This window comes from Delphinus delphis, chromosome 7, assembly GCF_949987515.2.
Source record: "Delphinus delphis chromosome 7, mDelDel1.2, whole genome shotgun sequence".
In the NCBI taxonomy this organism is placed as follows: Eukaryota; Metazoa; Chordata; class Mammalia; order Artiodactyla; family Delphinidae; genus Delphinus; species Delphinus delphis.
The window spans coordinates 55,606,158-55,620,200 of record NC_082689.1 but is presented as its reverse complement, the minus strand read 5'-3'; the positions used below and the strand labels follow the sequence as shown (position 1 = coordinate 55,620,200).

Below are 14,043 nucleotides of genomic sequence, written 5' to 3'. Positions count from 1 at the left end.
GCAGGCTTCATCTAGTTGCGGCACGCGGGGGCTACTCTTTGTTGTGGTGCACGGGCTTCTCATTGTCGTGGCTTCTCTTGTTGCAGAGCATGGGCTCTAGGCGCGCGGGCTTCAGCAGTCGTGGCACGCGGGCTCAGTAGTTGTGGCTTGTGGTTTCTAGAGCGCAGGCTCAGTAGTTGTGGCAGGCAGGCTCAGTTGCTCTGCGGCATGTGGGATATTCCCGGACCAGGGCTCAAACCCCTGTCCCCTGCACTGGCAGGTGGATTCTTAACCACTGCGCCACCAGGGAAGCCCTATAGTGTTTTTCTATGGAGAAACCTAACAGTTGGCCCTTCTGATCCAAGGGTTCTGCATCTGTAGGTTCAACCAATGCTGTTCAAAAGTATTTGGAAAAAAAATTACATAAAGGCAACATGCCAGTAACTATATAGCATTTACATTGTATTTACAACTATTTGCATAGCATTTACATTGTATTAGGTATTATAAGTAATCTAGAGATGATTTAAAGTATACAGAAGGATGTGCTGTAGGTTATGTGCAAATACTATGTCATTTTCTTTTTTTTTTTAACATCTTTATTGGAGTATAATTGCTTACAATGGTATGTTAATTTCTGCTTTATAACAAAGTGAATCAGTTATACATATGTTCCCATATCTCTTCCCTCTTGCGTCTCTCTCCCTCCCACCCTCCCTATCCCACCCCTCTAGGTGGACACAAAGCACCGAGCTGATCTCCCTGTGCTACGCAGCTGCTTCCCACTAGCTATCTGTTTTACATTTGGTAGTGTATATATGTCCATGCCACTCTCTCACTTTGTCACAGCTTACCCTTCCCCCTCCTCATATCCTCAAGTCCATTCTCTAGTAGGTCTGTGTCTTTATTCCCATCTTGCCCCTAGGTTCTTCATGACCATTTTTTTTTCCTTAGATTCCATATATATGTGTTAGCATACGGTATTTGTTTTTCTCTTTCTGACTTACTTCACTGTGTATGTATGTCATTTTCTTTAAGGGACCTGAGCTTCCCAGATTTTGGTGTCTGTAGGGGTCCTGGAACCTATCCCCTGTGGATACTGAGGGACTACTGTACTGTATTTCTAAATGATGAGAGTTAACATTACCAGCAATGAGACTTATCTACATCATGCGCCTCCAGATACAATGCACTGAGAAAGGCACAGCATCACTTCTGTGGAATTCCTGCCAAAATGTATAAACTGAATTTAATCCTAAGGAAATAAGCAAACCCAAATTGAGGGACATTATATGAAATAACTGACCAGTGCTCTTCAAAAGTGTCAAGGTCAAAGTAGACTGAGGAACTATTTCAGAGTAAAGAAGACTAAGGAGATGTGACAACTAAAATGCAGTGTGTGATCCTGGTCCAGAAAAGAGGACATTAGTGGAACAGCTGGCAAATTTTGAATAAGGTCTCTTGATTAGTTAATAGTATTGTATCAGTGTCAATTGCTTGGTTTTTATAGTTTTTATAGTTATATAAGATGTTAGTATTTGCAGCTACTGGGTGAAGGAAATCTTTGTACCATTTTTGCAACTTTTTTGTAAGTGTAAAATTATTTAAAAATGAAAAGTTAAAAAAGATAAAAAACAGTTTTTTAAAAAATATAGTGATTTAATGTGTTAATGAGTGAATAAATGAAGGAAAAGTTTAGACACTAAAGAACTCTTTAGACCCTTGTTTTGCAGGGTTACCCAGATTTTGTTCATGTCCTTGTGATTAATTTATTTTCCCTTTTTTCAACAGCGTGTCATGATGATGTAGTTAAGATTGTGAATCTAGCGTGCAAATATAACCTTTGTATCATACCAATTGGTGGTAGGTATTGTGTGTTTTGAATTTTAATGTGATGTAAATTTGTTCTATTTTAAATATTTGTGCCATCTCACTGAAAACATTCTTATAATTATGAAATGGTTATCTTGAAAAATTGGTTTATGGTGTTTATTGGTTATGCTGGTCTATTTCTGTTCTGAGTAGATCTACCTAAACTGTTTGAGACATGATTTACCCTTAGTTCATGGCTTCTTTCCCATGTGGATCCTAATTGAAGCTGTGACTTACTGCCTAAATAAGAAAATGTTCCTGCTTTAGTAATTACTTTCTAACCTTTATCTTAATAGAGAGAATATTATTTTTCAAAGGCTAACTATACCCAACATAAATCTTTGAGAAGAAGGGATATGCAACTAGGATAGTGATAACCAAATCAGTAATATCTTTTAATACTGAAAACTAACATTATTTTACATTTTAAGATAAATTTAATCTCTCTTGATCATTCACCAACCACATCATTTTAACAGCTTACACAAGCCAAAGGAAATTGCCTTCACTGACTGAATTGGCATTGATGGAATGGAAATGGGACCTCTGCAAATCAGAAGTTCCAGATACCTTCTTCAGCTGATACTTATCGTTGAATTCATGCAAAAAAGGCATTACACTGCCACTTTTAATGAAGTATTTTTCTGATTTCAAATGACTTTGACAAGAAATAGTGGTTACTAATCACAGACATATTCTTAACATTGTTTCACCGTGTAGATCAATACCCCCTGTACTTGCATCAAGGTGACTTCCACTTATATTCTGTCCAAAAGATATGAAAGTACCAATTCAAACTTTATTCTGCTATATGATGGTACGGATCTGGTTAAGAACTGAGAACACCATATTGTTCCGTATTGTTATCAAGAAAGCATTTTTCCTTTGACAACAAATGTTAAGTAGGAGTACATTGTTTAAATTCTTCTATATATTAATTATTCTATATTAAAAATCACTTTTTCACCAAAGAACATATAAATTTGTTTTTGAATATCATATAATCTGGGCAGTTTTAACTTTATATTCTAATTTATTAAAGCCTTTTTGCATGGGAGTATAAGATAATATTTTAAATGATAAGTGAATCTCATAAATATGGCAGAAAGGAGATAATGGTGTCTCTAGTTGTATAGGATGCGTATTTTTTCTTTTACGCTATCTCTCCACAGTAATCATTAGCTTAGAACTTTTCTAATCATGTTTTTGGAGTTCCACAAAATGCTAGGGGCTTCACTTGAGTGTGCCCGGGGGATGGAGCCATATCCCATTACTTTCAGCTCCATAATATTTCTTCATTTTGGCATGCACCATAAAATTAAGGTGAGTTTGCTTATAGTGTGTTAGCATTTGCAAATTACATTTTGCAAAGTAGAAATAGGTTTTATTTCCTAGAGGACCTATCTGTATACTTTGTCTTAGGGATTTACCCTAGAAATGTAGCTAAAAGTAAAATATTTAAGCATAGTTGTTGTTTCCTATTTTGGCAGGAGGAACAAGTGTTTCATATGGCCTCATGTGTCCTGCAGATGAGACAAGAACAATAATTTCTTTGGACACTTCACAAATGGTATATGATAATTTAAGATGTATTTGAAGATAGTGTTTAAAAGTTGTCTTTATGGCTCAGTCTTAGTTATTTTTAAAAAGGTATATTGTCCATTTTGTTTAAAATTTTTTCATCATTATATTTTACCTTTGTCTTCAGACCTCCAAAAGCTAAGTTCACTCTTACTCTAAGTCATATATCTTGATGGATTCTACCAAATTGACATGTGAAATTGACAATTTGAGAAGCATGGATTGGAATAGTGATACAATAGATGACCTGATGTATTGTTAAAAAACAAATAATATTTGTTAATGTTAATTTGAATCATCAAAACTTAGTTGTTCCCCAAATTTTTACTAATGCTATTGCACTTTTGCTTTTGGAAGAATAGAAGAGCTAATTAATTTTTAAATTAACTTAAAATTAATGAAGGTGCTAATAAACTTTAGGATTATTTTGTGAAATTTTGGTTCATTATGGTCCAAGAGTTGGCCATTGTGCTATGTTAAAGTTTTTGTTTGGGTATGAACTTAATCTTTGTATAGTCAACAATATTCCTGTTTATATAATCTTTTATTATAATTAAAAATTTAATATTTATTATTATTTTATTGAAGTTTTTCAAGCATCAAAGTAGAGAGAATAGTATTTCTAGTCTCTAGATAAAATAATTATTTACATACATTGGCTTTATCTTTTTTCCTCTACTATTTTTAAAGCAAATCCTGATAGTATGCTACTTTACACCAAATATTTCTGTGTATTTCTTTTAAAAAGCACATTTTCTCACTATATTATTATCACTTCTGGCAAAATTAAAAGTAATTCCTTATATCATTTAATATCCAGTCCACATTCATTTTCCAGTTGTCTCAAAATTGTCTTTATTCTATAATTCATTTCATTGTTCAAATGGGGATTCAGACAAGGCCTGCATTAGCTTTTGGTGGTTTCTTTTAGTCTCATTTTATCTGAAACCCTCTTCCTCACTTTCTGAATGTCTGTGTTTTAAACCAACTCCTGTGCAATATACTGCCTGTGTTACTATGTCTGTCATGTTGTATAGTCAAGAACAAGTGGAGCTTTCTAGTGTGGGTAACCCTACTTGCTTAATTTCTATCTTGTCACTTGCTGCTTTCAGTTAGGAGGTTATATTTCCTGAGAAAGTGTCTGTTCCTGGAGATGAGACTTCTTTCTTCTTTTGCAACAGAATCGAATCCTCTGGGTTGATGAGAGCAATCTGACAGCTCATGTAGAGGCTGGCATAACAGGACAAGAGTTGGAAAGACAGGTATGTTATTTAAAATTTTCAAAACTGCTGTGTATCCCCTCTATGAATAAAGTACCTTTCACAATATATTCACTGAACAAGCTTGTTCGGTTTCTGATGTGGGTCAGATATTGAGCTAGATGCTATGAACACAGTAGTGAGTAAGACACCCATCCCCTACCCTATGAAAGCTTACGTTATATTATGACAGAAAGTTAGGTAAATAGACATATGACTCAGTGAGAATTTCTAGGTGAAGCCTGGCTAAATGTGGGGTGTTTAGGCTCATCAAATGGGGTTCGAAGAGAAGGAGTTGAACAAAGATGGTATCACAGAGGACTCGGCATTTAAAATGAGGATTAAATTAGGATGAGTGAGAGTGAAAAGGAAATGGGGTAGGGGAGAACAATCCAGTCAAGGGAAGCAGCATGTGTGGAAGATGTACAGGCAGCTGTTGCTTTGGAGGATCTGCAGATAGTTGAATATGGCTGAGATCTAGTCTGTGTATATGGGAGAACACATATTCTTGGTGTTTGTATTTTGGGTGAGTGTACGTATAGTAGTGGTAAAGGGTGAAGCCAGGAAAACATGAAGAGGTCAGATCATAAAGCCCCAAATGTTTGAACTTTACCTTTGTACTTAGTTTTCGTGAGCTACTCTGTGGAGGATGGATGGGCAAGTAAAGGTGGATTAAGTGGCTGCTGCAATAATTTGGACAAGAGCTGATAGTGACTTGAAACAAGGTCGTAAGCATGGAGCGAAACAGAACAAGTTGGACACAGAATTCTCAGAAATTAATGATAAATTTGATCAATTTGGGTAGATGTTGGTATTTGCTATTCATTGAAATTTTCAAAGCATAATTCTATTGAAAACTGCTCATCTCATGAATAAGTGGAACTCCTGGAGTCCTTATAGCACTTTTTTGGGATCCTAACGAATTTTAGGAAACTTGAGGTTCTCTTCATGGATTTTAAGCGGTAATTATTAAAATGTATTGGTTTCTTCAGCCCTTTCAAATATGGTCAAGATGACTGTAACTCAGCTTTTGTAAACAAAAGTTAGAAAGTCCAGTTCGCTGGTGATGAACTGACTATTTTGTTCAATTTGGGTTACAGAGACCCCTCTTTCCTACCTTTTTTTCCCCTTCTTCATCCCACCTTTTAACAACACAGAGAGAAATGTGACATGCTTGTTGATCTTTTTTTTATTATCTTTTTCCATATTTCATGGTAAAGAGTTGAATGAAGTTGGTATGCTGGTGACCAATTCTGGATGAAAGGTTTTGAAAAACATTATTAAACTTTTATTTTTTATTTAATGCGCTAAGATACAGAGAACTAGAATAAAATTGAACATATTCATTGAGACATTAAAGATCTTCAGTAAGTCAAGGTTTTATATAATTCAAGGTAATTAGGTTTGTTAATTATTAATGAACTTTGTGGGTTGAATAATAGTATTTAATTAAAAAAAACCTGTAAAAAGGCCTGTATTAGTCTTCTGTTATGCTGAGAGGCATTATCAACAGTGATTTTTTTTTATAACAAAGAATGGCCTTTCATGTCTATAATTTTATATCCTTTATTATAGCATTTGATGTAGTATTTTAACCTTTCCAAGTTTTTTTTTTTTAAAGGTTAGAATTAAAATTCAAGAAACATATTTCCTTGAAATTTAAATGACATTTTCCTAGACTAGGAACTTCTGATATTTTACCTACTAGTTTATTTCCCTAAATGCCAACATAGAACATTTCTTTTTGCCTCTAGTAGACTCTAATATAGTTTCTATAGGTGTGTTGATCCCATTTCAAGTTCTTCCTCATTATGCTTCTGTATTCTTCAGTTTCTTCTTCAGCTGAGGTAACCAACTTAAAACTTCCTGCTTTTTCATTCTAGAAGTTTTAAAATGACACAAATATATTAGTTGGGTAGCACAAATTTTCATCTTTTTAACTTGTAGATTACATTTTTTAATATGTATGAAAGGGAGGTCATTAAATGTTAACTTTGGATTTTGGGAATTTGTTTCTAGGTTTATTAAATCTTTGGCTACTTAATTTCATTAGTTAATAGTCTGGGGATATGTGACTTACGTTTTCTCCCCACTAGGGATGCATTTCTCAGTGCCTCAGTTTCTTTATCTATAAAATGGAGATAATACCTACTTCATAAAGTTTTTGTTAGGATGAAATAAGTTAATAATGTAAAGTACTTAGAACTTTTATTAATTCCACTAATTTTTATTGAGTACTATCTGCTTCATTCAGACACAGCTGACTTTAAATATTTCTTCTATATGCCAAAGACTCCTAAATTTGTATCACCTCAGACTTCTTTCTTGAACTCTAAACTTGCATATTCACTTGCGTAGTTGACGTCTCCACTTGTATATCTAATACACATTTCAAACTTAACATTTAAAAAAATTGAATTTCAATTTTCCCTCCACAATTTGCTTATTCTGCAGCCTTCTCATTCCCAGTTGGTGGAAATTCAGTTCTTTGGGCAGCTTGAGCCAAAATCCTGAGTCTTTTTTTTTCTTTTTAGTATTTCTAAAGGGTCTTTTTATTTTTAAAAATATTTATTTATGTGATTGCACTGGGTCTTAGTTGCGGCATGCGGGCTGTTTGTTGCAGTGCATGGGCTTCTCTGCAGTTGTGACGCTCCGGCTCTAGAGCACGTGGACTCAGTAGTTGCGGCATGCAAGCTCTCTAGTTGTGGCACATGGGCTTCAGAGTGCATGGGCTCAGTAATTGTGGTGTGCAGGCTCTCTAGTTGTGGTACATGGGTTCAGTAGTTGCAGCGCATGGGCTCAGTAGTTGCAGTGCAGGGGTTTAGTTGAACCGCAGCATGTGGGATCTTAGTTCCCCCACCAGGGATCAAATCCGTGTTCCCTGCATTGGAAGGCGGATTCTTAACCACTGGACCACCAGGGAAGTCCCTGCTTTTGTTTATAATAGTTTCATTGAGATATAATTGTCATACAATACTGTAAACTGCAGTCATTTAAAATGCAGAACTTGCTAAGGTTTGGTATATGAATACAACCATGAAACCATCTCCACAATCAAGATATAGAACACATGCACCAATCCCAAAAGTTTCCTCCTGGCCTCTTTATAATTCTCTCCATCCCATCTTTTCCATGTCCCTGGCAATCACTGATATGTTTTCTGTCACTGTAGATTTGTTTGAATGTCCTACAGTTTTATTAAAATGAAATCACATAGCTCTTTTTTTACAAGGGTGGGGCGAGGGTTGCCTTCTTTCACTAGGCATAATTATTTTGAGATTCATGCATATTGTTGCATGTATCATTATTTTATTCCTTTTTGTTGCTCAGTAGTATTCAGTTGTATAGATATACCACTGTTTGTTTATCCAATCACTTGTTGAATGCTTGGATTATTTCCAGTTTTGGGCTATTACAAATAAAGCTGCTTTGAACATTCATGTGTAAGTCTTTGTTTGGACATATACCTTCCTTTCTCTTGGGTAAGTATCTAGAAATGAAATGGCTAAATCATTTGGTAGATATATATTTACCTTTTTGAAAAACCAGCAAACGTTTTCCCAGAGTGATTGCATCATTTGATATTCGCGCTAGCACTGTATGAGTTTATCTACATCCTCGCCAATATTTGTTATTGTTAGTCTTTTAAAGTTTAGTTGTTCTAGTAGATTTGTTATGGTATCTTACTGTGGTTTTAATTTGCATTTCTCTAATAAGTAATGATGTTGGAGATCTTTTCAAGCACTATTTGCCATCCATATATTTTCTTTGGTGAAGTGTCTCTTCAAGTGTTTGCCCAATTTTTAAATTGGATTGTTTTCTTTTTATTGGGTTTTGAGAATTTTTTTTAACATATTCTGGACATAAGTTCTTTTCCAGATATATACTTCGCAAATATTTTCTCCCAGTCTGTGGCTTGTCTTTTCATTCTCTTAACAGAGTCTTTTGAAGAGTAGATGGTTTTTAATTTTGATGAAGTACTTAATTTTTTACTTTATATATCATGCTTCTACTGTCATATCTAGAAACTTTTGCTTCACCTGAGGTTACAAAGATTTTCTCCCATTTAAGTTTCATAGTTTTTAGTTTCTTTTCAAGTCTGATGAGTTTTGAAGATTTTGAGTTAATGTTCATGTATGGCGTGAGGGATAGGTTGAAGTTCATTTTTTTTGCATATGGATAATCAGTTGTTCCAGCACCATTTGTTGAAAAGACTATCCTTTCTTCACGGAGTTGACTTTGCACCATCATAAAACTTGTCTGTTGTCATTTTTATATAATATGTAATATATAATAATGTGCATCTAGTCTGGACTCTATTTTGTTCCGTTGATCTATTGTATATCTTTATGCCAGTACCACACTATTTGGGTTCTTGTGGCTTTATCATAAATCTTTTTCAAAGTTGTTTTGGTGATTCTGGGTTCTTTGTATTTCTATATGATATTTATAATCACCTTGTCAATTTCTATTTAAAAAAAGTAGCCTGTTGGTGTTTTGATTGGGATTGCATCAACTCTGTACATCAATTTGGGGAGAACTGACATCTTAATATTGAATCTTCTGACCCATGAACATGGTATAACTTTAGTTTTTCTAAGGTCTATTAATTTCTCTCAGCTGTGTCATGGTTTTTAGTGTACAAATATTTCATATTTTTAGTAGATTTGTCCTTAAGTATTAAAAATTTTTATAAATGGTATTTTAAAAAGTTTTCAGTTTCTGAGTATTCTTCATTAGTATATGGAAATAAAATGGATTTTTGTGTATAGCTCTTAAATCTAGCAATCTTACTAAATTCACTAATTCGTTTTAAAAGTTTTAGCTCCCATTAGATTTACTACATTTATGATCATGTCCTTTGTGAATAAAGACAATTTTACTTCTTCCTTTCCAATCAGTATGCCTTTATTTCTTTTTCTTACCTGATTGCACTGACTAGAACCTCTAATGCACTGTTGAAAAGAAGTGAAAATAGACACCCTTATCTTGTTCGTGATTTAAGAGAGATGCATTCAGTTCTTCACCATTAGGTATGATGTTAATACTTAATGTATAGGGAGTTTTTTTGTAGGTGCCCTTAATCAAGTTGAGGAAGTTCCTTCTACCTTAGTTTGTAGAGTGTTTTTATTAGGAGTGGATTTTGGATTTTGTCAAATGCTTTTTTTGTGTCTTAAGGTGGAAGATGAGGGATTTATTTGAGGCCTTTCTTCTTTTTTAATATAGGTTTTCAGTACTATAAATTTCCTGCAACTACTGCTTTTATGGTATCCTACAAATTTTGATATGTCTGCTCAATTTCATTAATTTCAAAATATTTTCTACTTCCCTTTTGATTCTTTCTTTGACCTATAGGTACTTACAAGTTGTTGTTTCATTTCCACTTATTGGGGGATTTTTCTAAACATCGTTCTGTTACTGATTTCTATGTTAATTCCATTGTGTTCAGAAAACATTCTTTATATGACTTAAATCCTATCAAATTAATTGATATTTGTTTTATGGCCTACAGTATGGTCTGTCTTGTAAATGTTCCATGTACAGTTGAAAAGAATTTGTCCTCTGCTGCTGTTGGTTCGAGTGGTCTATACATGTCTGTTAGGTCAAATTGATTTATAGTGTTGTCCACGTCTTCTGTATTTAAAAAAAATTTCTGTCTACTTGTTCTATCAGTTATTGACAGAAGGGAATTGCAGTCTCCAACTATTATAGATCTATTTTTTCTTGCAGTTCTATCAGTTTTCACTTCATATATTTAAAGCTCTGTTTTGGGGGGAATAAATACTGAGGATTGTTATTGCTTCTTGACTAATGAACAATTTTGTTACTGTGAAATGACTTTCCTTCTTCCTGATAGTATTTTTTGCTCTGAAATCTACTTCATCGGATGTTAAAACAGCCATTGCAGTTTTATTTTGACTGTTGTTAGCATGGTATATCTTTTTCCCTTTTCCATTTTTAAATTTTTTACTAATTTATATTTTTATATTTAAAGTGTTTTTCTTATAGACAGCATACAATTGGGTCTTTCCTTTTTATCTAACATGAAAGTCTCTACCTTTTAATTGGGATGGTTAGACCTTTTACCTTCAATGTGATTTATTGATATGGTTCAGTTTAAGTCTGTCATCTTGCAATTTGTTTTCTATCTTTCCTATCTGTGTTTTCTCCTTTTCCACTTTTACTGCCTTTTTTTGGATTGAATTTTTTTTTTAATGATACCATTTTATCTTTTTTCTTTCTTCATTAGCTATAAGTTTTTGTTTTGTTCTTTTAAGGGTTTCAGGTTTTATAGTGTATATCTTTAACTTAAAATAGTCTGCTTTAAGGTGATAATGTATATAACACTTAGAGTTTAGCATAAGAACCATAAAATATTATACTTCCCTTTCCCCTTGTCTCTCCTTTGTGCTGTTGTCATACATTCTACTTTTGCATATATTATAAAACCTATAATATATTGTTATAATTTTTGTTGAAATAGTAAGTTATCTTTTAAAGATATTTAAACAGTAAGAAAACATCTTTTATATTTACCCATCTAGTTACCCTTTGTGGTGCCTTTTAATTCAATCTGATGATATTTTCCTTCTGCTTGAAGGACTTGTTTTAAATATCTTTAGCGTGAGTCTGCTGCTGATGAATTTTTTTTGCTTTTGTTTGTCTGAAAATATCTTTGTTTCATAATTTTTTAGCACTTTATTTTTTAGAGCAATGTTAGGTTTAAAACAAAATTGAGAGGGAGGTACAGAGATTTCCCACATGCCCCTGCCCCCACGCATGCATAGCCTCCCCCATTATCAACATCACTGGAAGTTTGTACCCCTTGACCACTATCTCCCCATTTCCCCCACCCCCTCATCCCCTGATAACCACAAATCTATGCTTCTATGAGTTCAACTTTTTTAGATTCCACATAAAGTGATATAATGACATTGAGATTTCTTTTACCAAGGGTGAACCTACATTGGCACATCATAATTACAAAAAGTCCATAGTTTATTTTAGGGTTCAATTGTGGTGGTGTATATTCTGTGGGTTTGGACAGATGTATAAATAATCACTGAGTAGCCTTCATTATATTATCAGAGTATTTTCACTGCTCTACATTCTTTATGCTCTCCCTGTTCATTTTGTCAGCCCCCCGACCCCTGGCAACCACTGATCTTTTTATTGTTTCCATAGTTTTATCTTTTCCAGAATGTCATATAGTTGGGATCATAGAATATGTGGCCTTTTCAGATTGGCTTCTTTCATTTAGTAATATGCGTTTAAGTTTCCTCCATGTCTTTTCATGGCTTGATAGCTTATTTCTTTTCAGCACTGGATAATATTCCATTGTCTGGATGTACCACAGTTTATTTATCCATTCAACAACTGAAGGAAATCTTGGTTGCTTCCGAGTTTTGGCAGTTATGAATAAAGCTGCTTTAAACATTCATGTGCAGGTTTTTATGTCAACATAAGTTTTCAGCTCCTTTGAGTAAATACAAGGAGTATGATTACTGAATTGTATGGTAAGAGTATGTTTAGTTTTGTAAGAAATTGCCAGATAGTCTTTCAAATTACCATTTTGCATTCCCACCAGCACTGCGAGTGTCTGTTGCTCCACATCCTCTGTAGCATTTGGTGTTGTCAGTGTTCTGGATTTGGGCCATTCATATAGATGTGTAGTAATATCTCATTGTTATTTTAATTTGTGTTTCCCTGATGACATATGATGTGGAACATCTTTTCATATGATTATTTGCTATTTTCAGTGAGGTATCTGTTAAGGTCTTTGGTCCAATTTTTAATTGGGTTTTTTCTTATTGTTGAGTTTTAAGAGTTTTGTGTGTGTGTGTGTGTGTGTGTATATTACTTTCAGAAAAATCAAAAGGTAGTAGTCTTTTGAGAGTACATAATATGAATATAGATTGTTTGGGAATTAAGGAAGAAATATCATGGTCTGATAATCTTCGTTTTAGCTTTCAGTTCTGTATTTAAGTTACTTATTTGTGAGTGGTTATTAACCTCTTAAAATTAAATAAATGTATTGAATGTTTAGTGAAAAAATTCTATTATGTAATAATTGATGTCTTAAAATCTTGTTTTCCTAGCAACAAAATTAGACATAAATAATTTGCATTGCTTGTGTGCAAAAGCTAACAAATTGTATTCAACCTATAGGTTCTCAGGTTCTGGATTACAGCTTTCATACCATACTTAAATACACAGATATAAACATAGCTGACATATTCTACATCTCTGCGTGGCTTACCTGAAAAACAGAAACAGTTGCTTAATTGGATGACTATCAAAATGGTCAACACAGATTGATAGGCTTGAGTGCAGTAGACAGTGGGTATGCAGGTGGTAGTGTCTGTACCATTTGACATGGGATGGCTGAGTCTTTAAAATGTTTTTAGTGGAATGGCTTTGGTGGTGTTGCCGTAAAGGGCATCCATCCAACCTCAGGTGCTGTGCAGATGGCAAAGCCACGCTAATGTAGAAAAATGAGAAACAAGTGACTATTTAATGTACAGGAATGCATGATCTGCGTCACAAATACATGATGGTATTACATGCAGGAAACCTAGCCAGATGGCTGTACATTAAAGCACATGAGTCCTTGAGAGAATTAAGTACAGGCAATTTGCTCAGATTTTCTGCAGGCCTGCTGCAGATTATATTAGGGTAGGGAGCATAAGAGATTTAAGTGCTTTATTTATTGAAAGTGTTTAGATGAAGTTGGCAATTATTTAAGCATAATCTGATCTCCATAAGTAAATTGTCTCTTTGTGGAAAAAAAAAGGAGGGAGGGTAGTTGGCTTTAAAATAAAAGAATGTAAGGAGTAAGATTGGCTGGTGAACCTGTGGAAAATGCAGCTGTCTTTTGGCCCATATTTTTCCACTAGGCAAAAGCTTAAAAATATTTTTAGACTAGTATGATAAAAGTATTTCTTTTTCTATATAGGTTTTAATGAGTCCAAATGGCAATGACATGGAAATTTTAATGTGGAACGAGTTAATGTGTTGAGTGCTGTGTTAAACGGGGCCATTTTCACTGGTAAAATGTTACATTTTTGTTTTTCAGCTTAAAGAAAGTGGTTATTGTACAGGTCATGAACCAGATTCCCTGGAATTCAGCACTGTGGGAGGATGGGTATCTACTCGGGCATCAGGCATGAAGAAGAATATCTATGGCAATATTGAGGACTTGGTAAATTTTTTTCTATTTATTATATAATAATTAATTAGTCTATGGAGATTATTATAAAGTTGTTAAGCCTTTAAAAATTGAGTTGGAGAGTTCCCCACAAAAGTATACCCTTTTTGATTATAGTAACGTTGACTATGTGTAATACAAACA

At 34.0% G+C, this 14,043-nt stretch overlaps 1 protein-coding gene across 1 annotated transcript in view; it reads left to right on the top strand.

Moving 5' to 3' along the window:
- AGPS (alkylglycerone phosphate synthase) overlaps positions 1-14,043 on the top strand; it is a 139,184-nt gene that overhangs the window by 49,610 nt on the left and 75,531 nt on the right. Inside the window, exons 6-9 of the mRNA XM_060016531.1 lie at positions 1,771-1,842; positions 3,342-3,421; positions 4,614-4,694; positions 13,768-13,893. Of these exons, the coding sequence (XP_059872514.1) occupies positions 1,771-1,842; positions 3,342-3,421; positions 4,614-4,694; positions 13,768-13,893 (359 nt within the window). The remainder of the gene's footprint in view (positions 1-1,770; positions 1,843-3,341; positions 3,422-4,613; positions 4,695-13,767; positions 13,894-14,043) is intronic.